Here is a 24,638-nt window from a genome sequence, read left to right on the forward strand (position 1 = left end):
CCAGTTCCCCATCGTTTACAAACTCCAGAGTGACCCAGGAATGCGAGGAGGATGCTCCAGCACTGTGTCCTGAAGAGCTCCGGCTCTTCAGTTACTTACTCATCATTCCGTGGGCCTCGAAAGTAGCTATTCTGCACTCACTCTAGGGAAATGTTTCCATAACGGCTTCCTTTCTGCAGGGCCACCTGTGTATTAGTGTGAGCTGCCTGGAAACTCCTAGAAGCACCAGGAGTGGAGCCTGTGCTGTCCAGGGGCCGTGATTTGCATCCTGGCTGTGCTACTGCGAGTGTGTGGCAGTGGGCAAGGTCCTGTCCTTCTGCACTTTAACATCCCCATGAGTCAAGTAGGTCACAGCCCCACCTCTTAGAGTCTGTGAAGATCAATTAGGATAATCCCTTATCAAAAATGCTTGGACCAGAAATGTTTCAAATTTAAATTTTTTTTTTAATTTTGGGCATATTTGCGTTAATCTTATTGGTTGAGCATCCCAAATTTGAAATCCAGAACGCTCCAGTGAGCATTTCCTTTGAACGTTTTATTGGCCCTCAAAAAGTTTTGGATTTTGGGGCCAAGTGCGGTGGCTCACACCGGTAATCCCAGCCCTTTGGGAGGTTGAGGCAGGTGAATCACCTGAGGTCAGGAGACCACCTTGGCCAACATGGCGAAACCCTGTCTACTAAAAACCCAAAAATTAGCCGGGCATGGTGGCAGGCGCCTGTAATCCCAGCTACTCAGGAGGGTGAGGCAGGAGAATCACTTGAACCTGGGAGGAGGAGGTTACAGTGAGCCGAGATCACACCACTGCACTCCAGCCTGGGCAACAGAGCGAGACTCTGTCTCAAAAGAAAAAAAAAAGAACAGGATTCCCATGATCTAGTCTGAACAGCTGGTATGAATTATGTGGTTAGAAAGCCAGCAATAATTCTGTTCACAAAGTACACAACAGGAAGCGATGAAAAGACAGGCACGAGTTGCTTGAAGTCGAACATGACTTGTTCAAACTACTCTGGATATAGCACCCAAATTACATCAACTTGAATCATTGTAGAGATTTTTCTTTTTCTTTTTTTGCATAATTCCTAGTTGATATACATGGCTGAAGACAGAACACTTTAACTTGGTCCTGTTCCCTGGTTGGATAGCATTTTAATTGCTAAGTTGTGGTAAAATGCTGTGCTTAATTATGGACTCCAGCATTTAATTTGTCCATCACTGCTGCTATTTGAAATGCTCTCAATTGTTTATACCACCAGCTCACTGTTTGCACTTGGGTTACTGAGGGCCTTATGTCCTTGTACATATCTCACCTTGGAATAAAAAATGGGAAATAGAATAGAGATGTAATTAATCCTACCTAATCAGTTAGGAAAATATTTTCCCAACTTCTCACTTAGAATTCCGTACCCATAAGTTGATAAGTTGTAATCAGTCATAATCTGCAGTGATCAGTTTACTATGAATCCATTAATGTTGGCACTATATATGTCATCCTATGAGTTTATTCATGGAATAGGTGTGCAGGACAGGGGTGGTTGTGTTAGAAATCCGTGTGTGTGTGTGTCAGCTCTCTTTTCTCTTTTAGCCTGGTGTGAGACTACTTCTGGAAGAAGGAAGGACGTATCTTGGACCATCTCTTTCTAAATGTCCAACCCTTTCAAATCTTTGTTTTCACTGCAGTGAAATGCATTGTATATAAATGAAAATCTGGTGTTAAGTATAATATTAAGTGTAGTCAAAAGACTGTGGAAATAATGTCTCTTGATGGTGATGATCATGACTTTTTCAATTGCTGCATTCTTAGTACAATAAAAAAAAGCCCTGGTGTTTTATCAGCAGAAGGAAGCCCCAGAGAATGTTTGGTATCAGTTATTTTTAAAATGTTTAGTTATTTCTTGACTAAATTTGTAAAAATGTAGGGAAGAAAATCTTCTGAAATTAATGCTAAAAGATTTACAGAATTCCTCTCTGACAGTGACGAGAGCATTCTTTAAAAAGAATATTGCCTGTATTCAACAGAATGGAAAGATCTCAGAGCAATTGAAAGAGGTATTAATTAATCTTCGTCCTCTAAACCTATTGGGACATTAACGTCAGACATTTGGGGCTCTTTAAGACTAACCAGAAAGATCTAGATTTATCTCAAAAGAGAAGAAAAGACTCGACTCTTGTGATCTTGCTATAACTTCACTGGACTCAGCAACGCTTAAAACAGAGTACACTTGTGAGGTGTGTTGGGATGGACAGAGATCCAGGAGGTCAGTGTGCTGGTTTTCCTATGTGATTCAATGTGAGAGGTGCTGCTCCCAGTTCTTGAAGCACCTCTTCAAAGTGGCAGGATAGCAATCAGCCCAACTTCCAATAACGATCAGCCTCAGACTATCTCCGCAGAAGTGGACTGCCAGTACCCAGACAGGCAGCAGTGCCTCCCACTCTCCCACTAGGTCTGTTCTTAAATAATATTTGTGTGATAGTATCAAATTCAGAGTATTTGGAAAAAATAGTAAGTCGTCAGAATAAGGGCTAATTCTGATTTTTTCTTTGCCTACCATACATACATCTAGAGTCATAAAAACATTTGGGTGGCATTCCATCAGTTGCTCTATGTGTGTGAACAGTCCAAAAACAAAGCCACTATTGAGTTATATAAATGCAAAAGAGGGATGCGAATGAATGCCAGCCTTCTGGAAATGCTATTTTTTCACTTTGGGATAACTCCAGTAACCAAATAGAATTTTCTGATACATTTGCCAAATAAGAAAGCTGAGGTTGAGAACTAGCCTGAGGTATCTTAGCTTAATATACGTTTTGGAGAGCAGGGTAAGAAAAGCAGCCTCTAAATACAAATGTAAAGGTTACATCTTGACTTTTCCTTTGGAATTAGGTTGTAACTTCCTCATAGAAGCATAAACATTTTAACGTTTACCGTAAATGTACTTCACTGGCATTACTTGTTTACTACCCCTAAGTCAAAAAATCATCAGACCCCTACACATTGCATTAATCTTCACTGAGTTAACATTCCACTGCTGTCTCCTTTTGCTATTTTCTGTAACACCTCCTCCCCTTTGCAGGAAGAAAGTCAAAGCAGCTATGAAGTGAAACTATATTTGAAGTTTCTCTCTATTATGTGTGTATAAGAGCCAGACTCTTCAGGTTGAAAGGAATGTGGTATTTTGTTACATTTGGATTCATGTCATTCCTTAAGCCTTACTTCGTTTTCTTTTTCATAACCAACTCCTCCCAGTCCTACCCCTTTCACATCACTTCACAATTAATTACTTTAGAATAATAGTGAGAAATTTGCAGTATGTCTCAGTGGGAAAGAGTAAAGAGAAACCCGTGTTATGGTACCCAGATAAATGTCTTTATTTTCTCTTATCAAAACACATTACCTGAAGTAGAGATGAGCTAGTATCCCACTAGTCTGTGGCCCCGCCATACCTGCCCCACGCATACCCTACTTTGAGACCTGGCAACCTAATGACAGTGCCAGTGGGTGGTTGGCCCATATTTCTCACAGTCTGTATAGCAACAGCGAGATCGACGATGATAACTGGAAGACTTTAGAAACCCAGCCTCTTTTTCTTCTTACCACATTTCCTGGACACTGACATCCCAAGTCTCCCTATTTGCCCCATTTCACACTAGTTAGAACAGGCATTGTCCTAAGTTCTCTCACCATCATATGTAAGATTGATGATACTCACATAGGTGTCTGGGCTTAGATATAATTCTATCACCTGTAACTCCATCCCTTTTTCTTGCATTTTAGAAGGCATATTAATTTTCAGTCTGTTACAATTGCTTTTATTAAATTATTCACAAATTTTGGCACTTCATTATTAGTGACCAACTGTTGTTCAGGTGATCTAGCCCCACCATAGTTGAGAACTCCTGACTTGGGACATCTGACATAACTATGGTACTTGTCCTGAATCCCCTTTTTCTTCTTCTTTTTCTACACCACTGATAGGGATTCTCCTTCATTCAAAACACATGTTAAGCACTCAGAGATGTAAAGATAAATAAGGCTCAGTCCTGGCCCCTTAAGGACAGAGTCTTAATTCACATTAGGGGAGACAAATACACATAAAATAACCATTCTGTATGACATGGTGTAATGGTGCAAAGAACAGACTGTCATGGGATTTGAGGAGATTCTAATCTATGAATTCAGAGCGATGATGTTGGAATCAGGCCTTTTTATGTGAGTAGCAAAGGAAGAAGGCATTCCAGGCAGAGAGAAAAAGATGAATAATGGTGTAAATGGGCGGAGTCTGAGAACTGGGACACCTCAACTGTCTCTAGAATGTAGGGTGTGTGGAGCCATTAATGGGGATGGAGATGAGGATGGGGTTTGGTCAGATGGTTCAAGGCCTTAAAGAGAGTCCCGGGGATTTGTTCCTCTATCCTATAGGCAAAGGGAAGCTTTGAATAGGCTTTTAGCAGTCAGATGACTTGATGGAAGAGGGTGGGTTGGGGCTGCTGGAGGAATTGGGTGGAGAGAGCCTGGAAATTGAGAGACCTATCAGGACACTTCTACTGACCCAGGCTGCAGGTGAGAGAACTCAGAAGCCGTTCAGCAGGTCGGAAACTAGATAGCTTCTTTGTCTTTGTGTTTTCAGGACCAGCATCAGTTTGTGCTCAGTAAATAGTGGTTGAACTTAATTAACCCAGTTGACTATGGAAAGTAAAGAAAGAGGAAGGGAAAAAATGGCTTCACCATGTTTAGCTTGACTAGTCACATGACTTGCAGTCTCAAGTTGTCCTGTGAATAAAGCCATTATGTGGTACAAAAAAAAAAAATGTTTATCTTGAGATAACAAATATAGGAAGGACAGTGTGGGGTGTTGGAGAGTGCGATAAAACGTGTTAGTCTTGAAAAGGTCTGATTTGGATTGCTGGTGAAGGGTGTCCAGTCGACATGTTTAGGAGACAGCCGGAGACAAATCTGGGCTCTCAAGTCAGATCTGCCTCTTGGGCATGGATTAATTTGGGAGTTGTACTGTTTAATGTCTATCCTTATTCTTTTTCTATTAGCAAAGCTTGTCAGCCTCCTACACCTGAAGCCCCATCCTGCCCTACTCAGAAGATAAAGAGGCACTGCGGGACAGGGCCTCTGCCAGTAAAGCAGCTTCTGTCTCAAGGCTTCAGAACTTGGACTTGCCTTAGGATAGCTTTATGTGCAAAGTTGTCTGAGCATGCAAACCCATTGCAAACTGTCTCATTTAAAAAAAAAAAAAGTCCAGGCCTTCTCTAGGGGACAGCAGTAGTTTAGCATGGAGTGCAGCGGAATTAGAGTCTAGAGATCTGGCTCGTTGTGAACTTGAACGATGACTTAGATTTCACTTCCTAAGTTATAAAATGGAAATTACCTCCCCTGCTACAAGAGTCAAGTGATTTGTGCCAGCATTTGCTTCTGAAATAAAATGCCATTGTTACTAAGGGTGAGCTTAAACCTAGTCACAACTGTCAGCACAGCGTCACTTACTCATATCCCTGTGGTTGCCATGTTGCCTACTAGAGTAGAGGAGGTAGAGCGGAAAAATATGTCTGTCCTGACCACAAAGCTATGGTTTCTGCCTTGACAGCCAGTTGGCAATGTGAAGGACCCATAACTTTAGAAACAGATACATGAGGTGCCCATGTGGAGCACACTTCTACTGTGATATTATATACATTCAGTAGTTCTAGTTAAATTCAACAACTGTGGTTTTAGGCATTTTTTCATGGAGATTTTTATATGGTGATACTACTACCAACCAAAATTATAAATACTAAATAGCAAAATCTGAATATTCATTCCAGACTGTGAACAATAAAATTGGAAAACAAAGAAGCATGCAAAAAATGTACCAGTGTTACTATGGTCATATACTCTGGGAGGACTGGTGTGAGAAACTGGAATTAATTGCTATGTTAATGTCACTTGGGTTCAATTATCTTCTGCTCCGCCATACTAGGAAACTGCATAAGCAATTTAGCCCATTGAATTCTGGCAGCTTTTGGAAGCATACATGTTTTCTAGATCTTTTTTTCCCCTTTATTTTTTGACACCCACCCCCCCTCCCCCACCCAAGGCAGTTTTCCAGCTGTTCCTAGAGGGAGTCATTTTATGGGGAAGTTTCTTTTGTAGGCTTCCAGCTGGCTTCGTTTTCACTATCTCCATGAAGTCACTGTTTTTGTCACATTTATATGATTTTATCCATCATGCATTGCCTTGAGATTTTCCCTTTGAATTGTTGACTTCATGTTTTTGTATTGCACATGCAGGCTGTCTCCTGGTTCGGACATCTATGTGACGGTCTCATCCATGGCTTTAGCAAGATCCCAGTGTCGGAACTCCCCTAGCAACCTGTCTTCATCCAGTGACACTGGTTCTGTGGGGGGCACTTACAGGCAGAAGTCCATGCCCGAAGGGTAGGTATGCGTTTGTCCCATTGTACATGGTCCCTGTTGGCGTCATTTCTTTCATCTGTACTCAGACATGTAAAATGACTTCCATTCAGCCAGCCTTGATCAATTTGTAGACAAACAAAAGAGAAAATGTAGTTAATAATCCAGATAGAAAAATGGCTTCATGGCTGGTTTAAACTACTTCTTAGGAAGTTTATCATCATCTAGCCTCTACGAAGAACTCAGTGGCAAAGAAATCAAATTGCATTAGTTTGTCCATTGTATATATTGTTTAGTTTTACAGTTCAGATTTTGTCACTTCTTATTTACTCCAAAGTGGAAACAACACCTGTACAAGTTTAGGATGGAAATAAAAGGGAGCTAAAAAGCAAAACTGTTGAAAAGACATAGGGCCTGTTCCACCCTCCTTGGACCACACACTTTGAGGAGTTCCGACCAGGCAGGGCAGATCCAAAGAGAGGGCCCAGGTAAATGAGGAGCTCGGAGACCATGTGGGAGAAAGAACTGAGGATGTGCAAGCTGAGGATGAGAATTATATGGAGGTGAGGAGGCCACAGTAGCTTTCTTCCAGCACTCTTAGATTGGGGATCAAACTTGTCTGTGAGGACAACTAAGTCCAGTAGATGAAAGTTATAGAGAAGGGTCCAGCCTATTTTGAGGAAGGTATTTCATAGCTGTCAGCCTGCCCTGGAAAGAACTGGATGACCTCATGAGGCAGAGTCCTTGGTCACTGAATGTGTTTCATATGTCAGCCAAATGATTACTTAAAACTCCTTCAAATCTAAGTGTGACTCTTAAACTAGTAAATGCTTCTCTGAACAAAGAACAATTAAGCTCTTCAAAAACAGCACCAAGTAAAATTTAGAACAAGTTTTATCTTAGCTCCTCAGGACTGGGTATCCCTTATACTCTGGCATACAATAAATTGGGGGTGGGGGCATATATGAGAAATGAAATTAGAAGTTCATCAGATGAAAATGTTTTCCAAAGCAGAGTTTAAAGATAGTCTTACCTTATTGTTTATTTAAAACCAAAGGGCCAGAAAAATGTCCAGCTTTAAGTTCAGAGGTTTAAAAGGTTCAGAGGTTTAAAAGTTTACACTGCTACCAAAAACTAAAAGCAAACTGGGCACTGTGGTCCCAGATACTTGATAGGCTAAGGCAGGAGAAGGTCCCTTAAGGCCAGGAATATGAGTCCAGCCTGGACAACATAGGCCTGTCTCTTAAAAAATAAAAAAGTAAAAGCATGATTAGAATCCATTTCTAACTTGCATCTCCAAGCCTTTTAAAAAAGTCTTAGTACAAATTTAGAATAGGATCACAAACAGGTATATTTACTCTTGTGAATGAAACCAAGGACCCTTAGGGAGGAGATGGCAAAAAGTGTAATTGTGAGTCCTTTTTTTAAATGATCACTTTAACCAATTAGAAGTTTTCATAAATCAAGGTTTTTATTTTTAGTAAATGCTACATCAGTATGTGAGATAGCTTTGCTTAGTGAGTCTTGTGATGGGGTATGTAAATGAAAAGAATTTTGAAACAGTAACTGGGGAGATGATATAATAAGAGTTTTATTGGCTGGGCGCGGTGGCTCACGCCTGTAATCCCAGCACTTTAGGAGGCCGAGGCGGGTGGATCACGAGGTCAGGAGATCAAGACCATCCTGGCTAACACGGTGAAACCCTATCTCTACTAAAAATACAAAAAATTAGCCGGGCATGGTGGCGGGCGCCTGTAGTCCCAGCTGCTCGGGAGTCTGAGGCAGGAGAATGGCGTGAACCCGGGAGGCGGAGCTTGAAGTGAGCCGAGATTGCGCCACTGCACTCCAGCCTGGGGGCCAGAGTGAGACTCCATCTCAAAAAAAAAAACAAAAAAACATGAGTTTTATTAAGATAAATGTTTTCTAGCCCCTTCTACTTTGCAGATGCTTCATATAGATTTTCTCCTTGGATTCTTATAATGAAATTGCTGTTTTACACATTAATTGAGGCAAAAATTCAGTGACTTTGTTCAGTCATATTTGGTGGGGGTTGGAACTTGGCCTCAGGTCTTATTGTTTATCTCCTGCCTTTCTGGTGTGCTACTTGCTGGTTTTACCCATACATGTATCAGCCTATAACAAGGAGACACCCACGAACATGAGTTCCTCCAGGCCCATCTCAAGCCATCCTCCCACCTCAGCCTCCTGAGTAACTGGGACGGTAGTGGCCACCACCCTTGGCTGATTTTTTTATTTTATATAGAGCCTGGGGTCTCACACTATAGCCGAGGCAGGTCTCGACTCTTGTCCTCAAGTGATCCTCCTGTCTCTGCCTCCCAAAATGCTGGGATTACAGGCGTGAGCCACTGCTCCTAGGCCCTGTTTGGTCTTTTATTGTGTAAATTATGCATAAGTTCATTAGTAACCACATATAAATTAGTAAATTTCCATATGGATGTTTAAATTCTACACTCTGGCACTTTTTCATGGGCTCAGTCAGTATTTAATTTGTTGATATTGCTATTCAAGACATATGCTTTAATTAAGCATGTATTATTATTTTACAAAGGGAAAAATAAAACTAAATAGCTAAATGTTCTTTCCAGAAATAAACATTTGCCTTTATTTTTTGCCAGTTTACCTGCTTCCAAATGGCCCTTCCCAAAGGCAGTTTAAAATTTAGACAGTTTGAACATGGTTTCTACATGATCTAAATGATAGTAATCTTTGTATTTCAGACCACAAAGCAAGTTCTCAGAAAATACTTGTTCCAAGAACCACTGACTTAATGATTTAGTAAACTACAAAGTTAAGAGGAACAAACCTCCACAGTATACCATTTGGAAGATATATATGGAACATTAATACTTAGATTGTGAACTTTTTCTTTTGGCTGTGAATAAGTCTGAACTTGGCTGTACCAGGGCTTAGAAAATTTTGGTTTCTTACACTACATACCTTAGGTTAGCTCAGTCCTAATGGCTTCCGCCCTCGTTGTTACAAGTTTGTTTACATTGCATTCATACCTTTTTGAGCAGAGTGGTGTATATTGACCACAACATACACATTTCCACACCCACATAAACACAAACCAGGGTGTGTATACATGTACAGACACGTAAGCAAAAACCAGTAGTGCCTGTCGTTAAAATTTAGTTCATTACACCCAGGACTGCCTTCCCCTCATGGGTAAGGTCCCTGATGTTGTCTTTGCCTTTGCGGAAATCACCACAGGTTTGGAGTGAGCCGCAGATCCCCGGCCTCCATTGACAGGCAGAACACCCAGTCAGATATCAGTGGCAGCGGAAAATCCACACCTAGCTGGCAAAGAAGTGAAGATAGCATTGCTGACCAGATGGGTAAGTAATCAATTTCTACAAGAAGCAAGTTGCTTTTACAAGGTGACTTAGGTCACCTCTTGATGATGTTATCAAAACATTGTTATAAAAGACAGCCCTAGTTAATAAATATGAATTAGAATTAAGTCTGTTAGATTATGTATAAGTGAAAGCAGTAAATAAGACCTAAGAGAAAAGGAATTCTAAGTGACCCCAAATTCAAAAGTGGAAAGGGGATAGGAATTATTTTCAGCACCTAAATTAAAACACCAGACTACCAAACTAAGTGCCTTCCTCCTCCTTGTTAATTTGTTTTTGCCTAGAATAAGTACCTTGAGAGATTGCTTGGTATACTTAATGTCAAGTTAAAAAACAAGACTATGAACAAAGTGGGAAAGAGATACAATTATTGTTTAGTCATATCTGTAGCTTGCTTAGAATCTCTTTCCTCCCTGATGTGCTTTTAAAAAAAATTCTTCTCACTCTGCTGTTAAGCTGTCAGCTAAGGAAATGTCTTAGCAGTACAAAACAGCTGGGTGGAAGAGATTTGCATGAGCAAGCTCGGGCCCGGATTTCTACTGCATAGCCCTTTCTTTCTATATATGTGTTGTTTCACAATGATACCATAACACTAGTTGGTACAATAACATTTTGCCATGAAACAAGATTTTCAACACAGGAGCCTCAGGGATTTGGTACCAACGCAGTTGATGCATCATTAACTTGAATCTAGATTGTTAGACTGTTGGATTTTTTCCTCCTTTATTTAATCTCCAGTTGCATCAATGTAGGATAAAAAAGGTGTACATTTCAGGGCTGAAAAAGATAACCTTATAAAGCAAGACCCATCTGTTAATCTTCTCTGCAAATTCATTGTTCTGTCCTGTTTTAATGACTGTGCCCAAGTAAATGTACTAACCATGGACATAGCAAGGAGTGGAGATGTGTTCCACCAAGACAGGAGTTGAGGAAGAGAAATGGAGTTCCTAGGTTCTGAAGATATGCTTTGTTCCAGTAGCTTCAGTGAGATGTGCCTTGTTATTGAAGCCATCTGTCATTCTCCATTCTTATCCCACCCACCCCCACACAGAAAACCTGAGCATATTCTGATCTGCTTTTCTACTCTTGACAGAATGTTTTAAATCCCATATGTTTTGATACTGTTGAGATGGTAATGACACATGTGAAAAGGATCCCTTCTTCAGCATGACTTTAGCAACTTTTTTTGGCTCCTGGTGCAGGCTTTGAACAAGGCTGCCAGCAAGCCCTTTGTGAGGCGTGCAGTGTCATGCCTGCCACACTCGGGAAGTCACACAGAGTGAGAAGGGGTGGAAAGGGTAATTACAAGGTTCTTCCTAGACCCCTGTTCATTCTCTCACACTAACCTCCCTCTGGTCTGTTTTTCCCTGCATCCACTTTACTTTAGTGGCATCCCACTCTTATTAGATAAGACTTAAAAATGAATGTAGGTGAATTTTGAAAACGTATTTGTTCATCTTTTTTGTAAGGTATACCTTTTTTTAAAAATAAGATACCCCTGAAGTCTGCCAAAGAAACCTTTCGCCACAGTACAAGAGGTCCAAGTGGTGGTCTTTCACCATTGAAAATCCAACCCTTCAAATAAAATACTAAAATAATTTTAAAAATAATTTTTGATATCCCAGCATTCCAGAAAAATAACCCAGCCTTTCCTAACTGGCACATCAGACAGAATCAGAAGGCTTAGCTGGTATAAGCCATTCCAGGGAGAAGTCAAGAAAAATAATTGTTGCATTTTTATTACTCAGTACCCAATATTGAGTATATAATGGGCTTACCTTTCTCTACTCAGTTTATAAGAACCACATTCTCTAATGACTTGCACTGATTGAGAATGTTTACCAGGTTCTTATTGGTTAGGCATCAGTGTGTTATATCAACAGGTACCCTCCTGACAGTGGAGACAGGAGTTTAGCTTACTGACTTGGCTCACTTATCTTTATGGCTGTTTGCTTTTCTGCCTCTGTTTTTGGAAATGGTTGAGAGTCAGAGTCAAGGAGTATTTTGCCCTGTCCTCTACGTGTTAGGAAGGGTGTTTCAGAAGCCCAGGATTCTTGCTATTAGGTATAGTGGTGTTATGGAGGATAAATTCTTTATCTCTCACTTTTGGAACCCCATCATGAACGCCAGCTTGGAGTCCCAAAGGAAGCAATTGTTTTAAGTAAACTAGTTGCTGTGTGTCTTTTCTGTTGTGCTCAGCTTACAGTTATAGAGGACCTCAGGATTTCAATTCTTTTGTCCTCGAGCAGCATGAATATACAGGTAAAATATTTCCAAAATGTCATGGTAAGTAACACGTTATTGCATCCATGCCTGTCTAGGTAATGTAGACCAAGCTAGGTTAGCCACACTTGGCAATGAATGAATTTCATAAATTTAATTCATATAATCCAAATTTTTCCCCCAAACCAAAAGTTGATTCTGAACTTTGCTGCGTTGTTCATGGCCTTTGGTTTGGTGGTACTTGGCTATGCTAATGTGTATGACGTGACAGTTGTCACCAGCTGCAAGCTTTATCCATCAGCCACTTAAGTTTCTGACCTGCTGTCTATCATATAGACTCTTAACAAGCTTACTGCTGAAATGCAGAGTTTGCTGGTCAGTGAACTGAAAGATGCAATGGCAAGCCATCTTCATTTGTCACCATGTGCTTGTTTCTGCTTAGTGCCTGCACCATAATGTCCTATGCTGTATTCCAGAGCCAACATGCCATCTCCCAGCAGTATCAAAGGTACTGCCAGCTTTCCGAGAGAGCCCCAGTGGGAGATTAATGCGGCAGGATCCAGTGGTTCATTTGTCTCCAAACAAACAAGGGCATGTAAGTTAACTGTAAACTTAAAAAAATATTAGATTCCTAGCAGTGTACCTTTCTTGCACTGTGAAAATGCTCTGCTCTTTCCTCTATATGGCCAAAGAGGAAGTCATTCTGGCAAAGGGTGGTCGTTTGCTGCCATGGCCTTGCAGTTTCTGCTGCTATGGCCTTTAGATTGCTTTGAGATAAATTGTAACTCCTCATTGCTGTGCTTCTGCCACACCCACAGGTCTGGTCATCTGATTCAATCACTAACAATCCTGGAATGTTAGGAATGGAAATGTATTAGAAGTTGATTTTATTTGCTTACACAATTGCAAGCATGAGATGTGGTTAGAGTGTCAGTCCTGCTCCAACCATGGGAGGACTCCAGCAGGACTGATGTTCCAACCATGTCTTTGACTCTGCTGCAGTAAAGGAGGTATAGGAGACCGACAGCTTCCCCTGTGCCTCCTCTACCGCTTCTCTTATCTTTCACAGCCATACACATTTCATCCTTTTGCTATAGTAATACACAATTCCTTCTCACTTACAGTAAAATTGGGAATATGAGGTTATCATTCTCCAACCCCCCTCTTACTCTTTTTTTTCTCACTCTTCTTCCCTGATACTGCTATTGGGATGGGACACCCTCCCCATGCGGTTGATTTCCTTGGTGTGTCTGTTCACTGGAATGTGTATGTTTATATTCACGTCATTCTATAGAATGAGGAAATACTGTATTTCATGCTTACTAGTTCACTAGGGAAGATACCCAGAGAACTTGAAATGAGCGATGCATGTAAGTTTTGCTGTAGAAAAATGAATATTGAGCCAAAAAAAAACAAGAGTGAGCATGCCCTGCACTTTGCTCTGAAGAAAAAGATTTACTGAGGAAAATCTTTTTTTTTTTTTAAATTATGAGATAGAGTCTCGCTTTGTTGCCCAGGCTGGAGTGCAGTGGCGTGAACTCAGCTCACTACACCCAGCCTACTGAGCAAAATCTTTCTATGAGGAAAATATTTACTGAGGCAAGTTGTGACAATGTGATATTGTCACAATTCTACTTGTAAATGATAGATTATCCCAAATGATCTATAAATTTCACCTCATTAATAATTTTTATACTGATTACATGGTAAAATAATATTTTGGACAGGTTGGGCTAGATAAATATATTATTAAAATTAATTTCACATGTTTCTTTTCTACTTTTTAAAATTTGGCTACTAGAAAATTTAAAATTATATATGTATAGTTCCCATTATGTTTCTGTAGAAATGTATTATATACTTTTCACTCTTGGTACATCTCAATTCAAACCAGCCATGTTAGAAGTACTCAATAGCCACACATGACTAAGGGTCACCAGATTTCCCAGCACAGGTCTGGAGCTAAAGAAGTTCTGTCCTATTAAGAATAAATGAAGGTTTTATTACAGCACTTAGTAAGTTGTTATTGAGGAAAACTAGAGTAACACCAATAAAGTAACTGGGATTGATTCTTTTTTCAAGGGGAAGAGATGTTTCACTTTGAGATGAAACTGGTGACTGGGTGTGGTGGCTTACCCCTGTAATCCTGGCACTTTGGGAGGCTGAGGCAGGTGGATCACTTGAGGTCAGGAGTTCGAGACCAGCCTGGCCAATATGATGAAACTGTCTCTACTAAAAATACAAGAAATTAGCCAGGTGTGGTGGCACACATCTGTAGTCCCAGCTTCTCTGGAGGCTGAAACAGGAGAATCGCTTGAACCCAGGAGGCAGAGGTTGCAGTGAGCTGAGATCATGCCACTGCACTCCAGCCTGGGTGACAGAGCAAGACTCTGTCAAAAAAAAAAGAAAAAGAAAGAAAGAAACTGGCATATCCTACTCCTGCCCCTCCCCTTAGCCAATGAAAAGCCTGCTCCTTCCTCCACCAAAAGACACACACACGAACACATGCACACACGCAGTTCCTTCTCTCTTCTTTTCTCTTAATCTCCATCATCCGGACTTCCTGCCTCCCTCTAATTTAAAATATTACTTTATTCAGAAATCTTTTAAATTCTTATTTCTTTGGGAAACTCTATAAAATGTTCTTTCTAAGCATCTAAGCCAGCATATGGAAAGAGTTCCATACACTTTTTAAATTGAGATATAATTCACATACCATAGTATTTACCCATTTAAAATATACCATTGTATTTACCCATTTAAAATATACCATTGAGTGGTTTTTAGCAGCGTATTCAGATTTGTGCAGCCAGCACTGCCTGATTCCTGGGCATTTTCATCACCACCACCGACTGCTTGTCATCCCCTCGAAGACCTAGACAGTCACCAGTTTTTCTCTCTGGATTTGCCTACTCTGGACATTTCATACAAATGAAATTATACAATATGTGGCCTTTTGAGCCTGGCTTCTTTTGCTGATTATGTTCCCAAGATTCATCCATGTAGCATGAATCAGTACTTCATTCCCTTTCATAGCTGAGTAATATTCCATTTTATGGATATACCCTATTTTTTAATCCATGTATTAGTTGATGGACATTTGGATTTTTTGTTTTACTTTTTGACTATTATGAATAATTCGGCTGTAAACATCCATGTACAATGAAACATGCATTTTTATTTCTCTTGGGTATATACTAACATAGAATTGCAGCTGTTTTCCCATAGTTACCTCCCCATTTTATATTCCCAACATTGCAACATTCATTATCATCTGCCTTTGTGATTATAGCCAAAGTGGCATCTCATTGTGGTTTTGATTCATATTTCCCTAATAACTAATGGTATTGAATATTTTTTGATGTGCTTATTGGACATTTGTTTTTTGGTGTTTGTTTCTTTTTTTCTTTTTTTTTTTGAGAAATGACTATTCAAATCATTTGCCCATTGTTTAATTGGGCTATTTGAAGCACAAAAGTTTTAAACTTTTATGACGTCCAATTTATTTTTTTATTTTGTTTCATGTGTTTTTGTTGTCATAGCTAAGAAACCATTTTATAACTGGAGGTCCCGAAGACTTACACATGTTTTCTTGTAAGAGCTTTATAGTTTTAGCTTTTACATTTAGATCTTTGATCATTTGTGAGTTTATTTTTCTATGTGGTAAGGATCCAACTTTATTCTTTCCTTTTTTTTTTTTTTTTTTTTGAGACAAGGTGTCACTCTGTCACCCAGGCTAGAATGCACTGCAGTGGCATAATCTCAGCTCACCATAGCCTCAACTTCCCAGGCTCAAGCGATCCTCCCACCTCAGCCTCATGTATAACTGGGACTACAGGCAGGCACCACCATGCCTGGCTAATTTTTGAATTTTTTGTAGAAATGGGGTTTTGCTGTGTTACCAAGACTGGTCTTGAACTCCTGAGCTGAAGCAATCCACCTGCCCTGGCCTCCCAAAGTGCTGGGACTAGTGCTCTTTTCACCCGACTTCCTAAGTGACCCAGACAATTATACCCCAGCTAACCCCCTAAACACCCAACCTCATATTAAACCTGAATGGTACTTTTTAGTTTCATACGCAATTCTGTGATCTATTCCTAACAAACTAGGAGGCATATTAACACTTCTGTTATCAATCCTTATCCTAGCACTCATCCCTGCACTATAGGCATGAGCTGCTGCCCCAGTTCCAACTTTATTTTTTGCATATGAATATTCAGTTGTATCACCATCGTTTCATGATAAACCTAATTTTTTTTCCCATTGAATTACCTTGGCACCTCTGTATAAATTTTACCTCAAAGCGTGTCTTAGAAGGCTGTCTCCTCAATAGAGGCTAGTTGGGGAAGGAGCGCTCTCTAGGAATAAGTCTTATATTCAGCCTTCTATTTACTCTGAACAAATAGGGCTTTTAGAATTAACATGCTTTCTAATTATAATCCCTTTGGAAATGTCATTTCCTTTCTATTTTAATATACTAAAACTTTAATGACAATTTAAATTTCTTCCTTATTAGTATTGATACTTTAGCATAAATCAAATAATGAAAAACAAGATTAAAAAAAAAAAACGTTTCTAGTACTCTTTGCCATGGCTACTTCTGAGTGGACTAGAGTGACATAGGTTCCCTGTCTTACTGTGACTTGTCATTATTGGAACTTTTAGGCCTTCATAACTAGAAACTAATCACAGTGTCATTTCTGTTATTCTGTTGTTCAGGAAGCAAAACTTTACACTCAAATAAATTCTGCTTCTCTTGCAGTCTGATAGCCACTACTCGAGCCACTCCAGTAGCAATACTCTCTCCAGCAATGCGTCGAGTGCCCACAGTGATGAGAAGTGGTACGATGGGGACCGCACAGAATCCGAACTCAACAGCTATAACTATCTGCAAGGCACCTCTGCTGATAGTGGGATTGACACCACCTCTTATGGCCCCAGCCACGGCAGCACAGCTTCCCTGGGGGCTGCCACATCATCACCTCGCTCAGGGCCAGGCAAGGAAAAAGTGGCACCCCTATGGCACAGCTCCAGTGAAGTAATCTCCATGGCAGATCGGACTTTGGAGACAGAGAGCCACGGCCTGGACCGGAAAGCAGAGTCTTCCCTGAGCTTAGACATACACAGCAAGAGCCAAGCCGGCTCGAGCCCTCTGACAAGGGAGAACAGCACCTTCAGTATAAACGATGCTGCTTCCCACACAAGGTAACCACCCTTCCCCACTGTCTCTACGATGCCCAGCGCAGACCTAAGCCCAGTTCCCTGGCCTCAGCCCACTTTACTTTGCTCAATAGTGTATAAGAAAAGGAGGTTCTTCTGCAGTGACAATTATTTTTATATGTTTAATGTCTTTTACTTGCCTTCAAAATACTTTAATCCTGCGATTTTAGTGCATTATTTTAAACTGTGAGAAAATTTTGCAGATTCATTCTTTTTTAAGTTGGATTTGATTTTTTTTTTTTAATTTTCCTGGCTACCACAATTTGAGAGGAAATTTGTAATTTTGTAATATTGGCTTTTGGTGAGTGATAGGGAATATATATTGGGACAAGCTTTTGAAGACTACATTTTAAAAATATTGACCATATTTTTAAAAGAAAGGGGTCTTTTCTGAGTAACAGAGCATCGTTTATGATGCCAAGCACGTCCTTTACATGCCTCTGTAGCCGAGAACCTCACTTACCTGATATTTGCATAGTAACTTTTTTTTCAGTAATTGGCTCCTGGCAGTGATGGGTTGAGAGTAGGGGATGTCCAACACAAACGTGTAGCTAAAATTAGACACACCTTTCAGAATAGGAAAGTACACATTCCCCTGTATCCTTGGAGATCACACCTCTAGATAAAGTAAATACTATTTGTCAATTCCTCTTGATTTGAGCCTAAAATCCCAAATGTGACAAGATCCATATAGGGAAGAAGGATTCCATCACTGTCTTTTTAGGCCTGTTAATCTGTGTGTGCTTTCTCCTTTTACCTTCAATTGTTGTCAGTCATTGATCAATGTGTGAGAGCATCTAGCCTTGCTATCTTCTGGGTCTGTTATGATTATGACCTCAAGAAAAATAGTAAAGGCTGGGCATAGTGGCTCGCACCTGTAATCCCAGCACTTTGGGAGGCCGAGGTGGGCAGATCACTTGAGGTCGGGAGTTTGAGACCAGTTCGGCCAACATGGTGAAAGCCCATCTCTACTAAAATACAGAAATTAGCCGGGCATGGTGGCGGGCACCTGCAATCCCAGCTACTTAGGAGGCTGAGGCAGGAGAATTGCTTGAACCCGGGAGGCAGAGGTTGCAGTGAGCCAAGATCATGCAGCTGCACTCCAGCTTGGGCAACAGAGTGAGACTCTGTCTCAAAAAAAGAAAAAGAGAAAGAAAGAAAGAAATAGAGAGAGAGAGAAAAGAAAAGAAAAGAGAAAAATAATAGAGAGGCTTAATTTAGTTTTATTTTCAAATGAAAATCCAGGCCCATAATCTGTCAGTAAACCCCAGATAACCTTAAGGAGAGAGGACATCCTCTACTTAATTTCTACTTAATTTAGATTCCTTTCACTTGACCAGCTAAGTATTCTGTTTTCTCATGGAGTTTCTATCGTTACTTATCATTGAGTTTCCCTTCATTTAAAATGTCAGGCCCTGTGGTATGAAGCTGCAGCCTTTCACGAGTGTTGTTTCTGTTTACTGCTACCACATTGCAGATCTCAAAATGGTGGTGATAGGTCTGGAAATTCCATGGCTTCCAAGCAAAATGAAATTGGGAAAGTAGTCCCAGTATTCTTGAGTACTATCTATGTATTCTGTTCCACAATTAAGATAGTAGATTATTTGATGCAAATGGTGTAAGAGATGTGTTTGCCAAAGTAGAATAGGAAGTGGGCATCAGATGCCATAACCATATAGACAGAATCACACAAGACACTCGCTGGCTGTTCTTGGCACATCCCCATCTGAGTAGATTGTGCATTGACTTAGAACATTCTGCAGATCTGAAGAGTTTCTCTCTGGTTTTTAAGTTTAGTTTGACTCCTATTTCTTTGGTTTTCAATCTGTCATTTTCAAAAGAGGACGCCTTTTTTTAAGAATATCTTCCATCTGAAAATATTTCTGTGGTCCAATGTGATGGCAGAAGAAAGTTGGTTATAGAGATCTTGTCTCAAATGGCATCACCATGGAGTGAGGTTGGAAAGAGCTGGGCCCCTGAAACCAAAGCACAGAATGTGCGGCTGTCCCATTATCTAACAAATCCCAGGGGATCAACAAAGCTCCCTGAAAAAAGCACCTGAGTTTGCATTATCTGAATGTGCTGGCTGGAGCTGCCTGAAGGCCTCAAAGGATTATCTCAATTTTCTGCTTCTAACTGAAAGAATGCAGAATCATTGAAATCATCCTTTAGAAATAACTCTCCTATTGAAATTCAAACTTACTAGAGAAGAGAAGAATGTGGCTGTTGAGGGAGGGTGGCAGAGCTTCTCACCCACTCATGTGTTGAGTCACATTCACATTTCTAGACTGTGGTAAGTAGGGATGTTTTGAGACTTTGGTATGTTGACCTTGGCAGAGTGAGTTGGATAATCAGAGCTTTAGCAGCCTGCCTTTTCTGGAGGAAAGGGGACTTAGCCACCAAATGCACATTGCTATAGAAAAACTAAAATCACAGCAAATTAGAGTGTTTGTGTCCTCAGAAGACAGGAACAGCAATTAATGTAGAGATGTCTTGACAGTGCTTAAAAGAGCTTGTACCTGGGACTCAGTGACAAAGTCTAAATTACAGTGATTAAGTCTCACTGCATCTTTCTGGCTGGGCTCCATTCCTGCCTCCTCTGTCCTCTAGTTTCCCTCTTGATGATCATGCAGATTTTGTGTAGCTCCTCATGAGAGCTGCATTAATACAGGTTGGTAATTACATAGAGTTGCTATATTTGAATGTCATTACACATACTGATAACTTTCTATAACTAAAAAAGTCTATCACTTGCTCTAAATTATTGCTCCCTAGAATATATGTGTATCTATGAAGCTTGGAAATTTAGGGAGAAAATTTATTTTATTTTATTTTTTGGTAATGGCTGTTTCACTTTCAGATCTTAAAATGAACCACTAGAAAAAAAAAAATGATTAGTGGTAAGCCTAGGATAGGTGAAGATAGTAGTAATTTAAGGACATTCTTACCAGCAGCATTCATTTTCTTCTTAGGGTTCTGGCCTTGGCAGTAGGCAGTGCCAGTTTGTGTGGCAATCAAGGACCTCCTCAGTCAGTCCAAAATGCTCTAGTCCTGCTGACCAATGCTGTTTCAGATGTTGGAGCTTAATTTAAGACCACACATGAGAAAGCTAAAAACCCTACCTCATGCTTGCACATAGACATTTCTTCTGTAACTGACTGACCTGACTTGTTTTGGTGTCCACGGTTGTTAGCCCGCCACTCTCCAGGTCTCAAAACTGGCATCCTCTTGCTTCCCTAAGGCCCCCTCAGATACCTGTAGCCAATGACTACCCACTTATGTGATCACGTATACCTTTTTACTGCCATCCAGTCAGTACAAGAGGATTTGTCACCCAATATGTTCATCCTAAGTATATTTGCATAGGCTGTGCCAACATGAACATAATAGATTGATACTCAATACATGCCAATGAGCAAATAGGAATAACTAGCTGGGCATGGTGACAAGCACCTATAGTCCCAGCTGCTCAGGAGACTGAGGCAGGAGGATCATTTGTGCCCAAGAGTTAGAGGTCAATCTGGGCAACATAGCGAGACACTGAAAAAAAAACAAAGAAAGAGTAACTTTTCTTTTATGTTTTTTGCCTGATGACTCAATAAACCAGTTCAAAAGTTACATAAATCCTCAACTCCTGGCTCCTGGAAAACCACTATTTTGAAGGTTATTGTATAGATGCATCAGTATTTGCACAGAGCTGCAGTGCTTATGGGTGTAGTTATGAGAGCATACACAGAGTCCTCGTGTAGCATGAAGTCGTAGTAAAGTCATGTCTACATGAAAGGTTTTAAACTCTACCAAGTATGACAAGGAAGAACTTCAGAACAGCTTCTTTGCAAATATCAGTCAGGATCTAGATATATGTTGGTCAGTGTCTGACATTATCACTGGAAGAACTGGTTAAAGACCAAGAAAAATGCCTGCCCACAGTTGCCAGCACAGTTCAATTTCATGAATGTGCTTTTTCTGGTTGACCTAATAAGTTAACTGTTCATGCCACAAAAGCTGTGTTTCTTGAGAGTTGAGGAAAAGAAAGCCTTTGTATGTGTGGTTTACATTGAACATTAGGACTGCCTCAGGCTACTCTGGCACACTGGGCTGTCTGTGTGCCTCCGTGTATGCCCTGGTGTGTTTAAATTTTGTTCTCTGCACCCTCGTTGTCATCCTATGTATGTGAGAAATATGCCTTCCGTCTTTGTTTGGAAGTTACTCAGTTGTCTTTATCTGTAACATTTCCTTCTCTAAATCTTTTCTGCCTGGAATTTTTTTTTAAGTTACTAACAATTAATTGCCTCTCTTTTATATTTTTTTCTTATGATGTGAATGTTATTTTTCTGAATATTATGGACTAACTCAGAATTTGAAAGTTCAACCTCTGAAATAACAAAACCAGAACTTCTCTTAAGAGATGTGGTTAGCTCTATTTGCCTTAGCCTAGATGGTGGGTATGGATCATTTTAATTGGCAGTTTTTGCTTTGTGTCACTGTACACAATGAACATTCACAATTACGTAATATCTTGCTGTTACACAGCAGAACTCCAGGTGATCTGGCCTAAGCAATCTTGGCACACCTCTTCCAGCTTTTGGGGGGTGAGTAGTTATTTTATCCAGAACCAGTTACTTTTAGTAACCTCAAAGACTGAAAAAGAGAACCACCGAGGAAGAAATTTCAAGTGAACCTTGAGAAAATGAGCCCTCTGTCAAGCCACAGATGCTTGATGCAGATCTCACCAACAAAACATTTTTTTGCTTTGTTCTATGAAGCAACTAATCCATTCATTCAGTTGATATAGCAAGCCCAAATTCTTCCAAGTGTCATTAAATCATAAGGCCAAAAGGAATTCAGAAAGGACCGAGAGCCCATTCTTTGTCATATGTAAAGCATTCTACCAGGATGAGAATTCATACAATTGCTTTATTAGGGGGGGAAAAATGAAAAAAATAATCTCAAGAGAGTTCACAGGTTTTCTCTCTCTCTCTCTCTCTCTCTCTCTCTCTCTCTCTCTCTCTCTCTCTCTGTCTGTCTTTTAAGACAGGGTCTCTCATTTTGTCACTCAAGCTAGAGTTCAGTGGTGGCCCCGCAGCTCACTATAGCCTCGACCTTCTGGGCTCAAGTGATCCTCCCACCTCAGCCTCCTGAGTACCTGGGACTACAGGCATGCACCACCATGCTAAGCTAATTTTTAATAATGTTGTAGAGACAGGGTCTCACCATGTTGTCCAGGCTGGTCTCATACTCCTATGCTCAGGCAGTCCTCTAACCTTGGCCTCCCAAAGTGCAGGAATTACCAGCATGAGCCACTGAGCCTGGCCCACACAACTTTTCTAAATAATTTCAGTATATAATAAGTCCTCTCCCTTTTCAATATTTAATTCCATTCCTCTAGCTACAGCTCAAATACACAATTAAGAGAGAATAATTTTTTTTATGAGCTGAGTGTTTTCTCAACATGATGACTTTTGACATCTAAGATTCTGAGAACATGTGGTTAGCCCTTTTTGCCTTAACCTAGTTATTGGACATAGATTATTGACTATAAGGTGTTCATTTGCAAAAAAAGAAAGAAGGAAAATTTGGTATAGCTCTCTACCCCCAGGCAAGTTGAGAGAGGAACATAAGGAAAATAGATTTGGAGCCTGAGACCCTGGTTCAAGTCTCAGTTCTACCACTGATCAGCTATGTGGCCTGTGGCCAGTTGTACCATTTCACCTGGCTTGTCCCTCATCTGTAATCTAGGAGATGGCATATTGGCCATGGAATACACCATAGGATCTTAAGGTGCACAAATTAAACAGATACAAGCACATGGTGACAAATGTAGATGGCTTACTATTGCATCTTTCAGTTCACTGGCCAGCAAACTGCATTTCAGCAGTCAGCTTGTTCAGTCTACACAATAGACAGCAGGTCAGAAACTAAGTGACTGATGGATAAAGCCTGCAGCTGGTAATGTGCCATGTCATACACATTAGCATAGCCTAGTACCACCAAACCGAAGTCCTGTTCCACCTACTAAATGGCTGTTTTTATATGTTTGTTGAAAATAAAAAAGATGATCAGATGTATTGCAGACTGTAAATGTCATTTTAAGACCAAAGGTTTTTTGTCATTTCCTTTTGTAAACTCTTCGCCACCTGCCTTAACACTTTTCTAGTGACTTTTCTTTTACCAGGCAGGCATCTCCCACAGCTCTTAGAACTACACTTTGTGTGTTTCGTCCTATAATCGTATTTTCTCTTCTCAAGCTTCCGGCTTTTTTTTCTTTATCCTTTTTAGATGCAAAACCTGCACATGACACTCTTCTCAGCTATGCCCAATAAAATGATAATGTTCATAGATATCTTGTTAGCTCCTTATTAAATAGCTTAGCATTACAGGCTTTTCAGCTTCTGGTCCACAATGATCCCTGAGGCTTCTGCTGCTGCATATAGCTAGCCACTCATTTCTGTATGCTGTATGTGTTAGTATGCCCTTATACTGTTAAATATCTGCCTTTTATAGATGGACAACTTTTCTTTACTGCAGTCACTTTGATATCTTCTTTGTCAACTTAATCATCCCTACTTCACTTGTTTGTTTTCCCCCCAGTCCTTTGGAATTAGTGTCTTCTAAATTGTGTTCCATACTCTATTGGATAGAGTACAGAATTGGCTAGTGCTGAACACAGTGGGAGGAGTCCTCCTTAATCATTATCCTCCACATTATCTGTCACCCAAAGGCTTGTTATTTGTACAAGCAATCACAGGAAACCCGATCAGCTCTCCTCCCCGTGGTATTAGACCAGCATTCAGCCTTTGCCCAGATTTTGCCACAGCCATTTGACAGGTGACTAATTGCTGCTCTCCACTTCCTGAAAATATCATCTTTATCAGGCCAAGCTTGTCTAAAACCCCCTTGCCATGCCTAAATAGTAGATGACTCCAAGTTTTCCCATCAGCAGCTTTCTACAACACAGACAGTGGCTGTCAGATGTTTTTCACAGGATGTGATGGTCTCAGTGACGATGCAGGAATTCACAATGGTCTCCTCAGACCTCATAGGTTCAGCACTCAGGGCCTTTGATTGATGACATTCAGGCTTCCCAATCCTGGGTGGCTCATCGCTTGGCAAAGTCAGCAAATAGATGTAGGTCCTCCTTGTAAAGCAGTACCCGCTGAGAGTAGCATCTTTTTTGCAGATCGGTCATCTAGCATCCCCTCCTATAAAGCTTTGCCATAGCTGGGAATGTAAAATCACCAGGTTGCAGCACATGTGGTCCGTGGTTTTATTTGAGCATCAGGTCACGATAAGAAGTTTGGACAGATTCAGGCTGTCCCAGATCCTCGGTGACCTCATTGCCTCCCTCCTTCCTTCCTTCCTTCCTTCCTTCCTTCCTTCCTTCCTTCCTTCCTTCCTTCCTTCCTTCCTTCCTTCCTTCCT

General features: G+C 40.5%; 1 protein-coding gene across 14 annotated transcripts in view; it reads left to right on the forward strand.

Annotated features, from left to right (window-relative positions):
• Window positions 1-24,638, forward strand: part of SIPA1L1 (signal induced proliferation associated 1 like 1) — a 420,357-nt gene that overhangs the window by 371,491 nt on the left and 24,228 nt on the right. For 11 of the 14 annotated variants that reach the window (XM_017882761.1, XM_017882759.1, XM_017882760.1 and 8 more), the window contains 5 exons: window positions 6,274-6,420; window positions 9,631-9,755; window positions 11,973-12,035; window positions 12,473-12,591; window positions 16,759-17,201. In XM_017882761.1, coding sequence (XP_017738250.1) covers window positions 6,274-6,420; window positions 9,631-9,755; window positions 11,973-12,035; window positions 12,473-12,591; window positions 16,759-17,201 — 897 coding nt within the window. The remainder of the gene's footprint in view (window positions 1-6,273; window positions 6,421-9,630; window positions 9,756-11,972; window positions 12,036-12,472; window positions 12,592-16,758; window positions 17,202-24,638) is intronic. The other 3 variants (XM_017882768.1, XM_017882769.1, XM_017882770.1) reach the window with 1 other exon arrangement.

The sequence above is a fragment of the Rhinopithecus bieti genome, unplaced genomic scaffold (assembly GCF_001698545.2).
Source record: "Rhinopithecus bieti isolate Rb0 unplaced genomic scaffold, ASM169854v2 scaffold_13259, whole genome shotgun sequence".
NCBI classification, from domain to species: domain Eukaryota; kingdom Metazoa; phylum Chordata; class Mammalia; order Primates; family Cercopithecidae; genus Rhinopithecus; species Rhinopithecus bieti.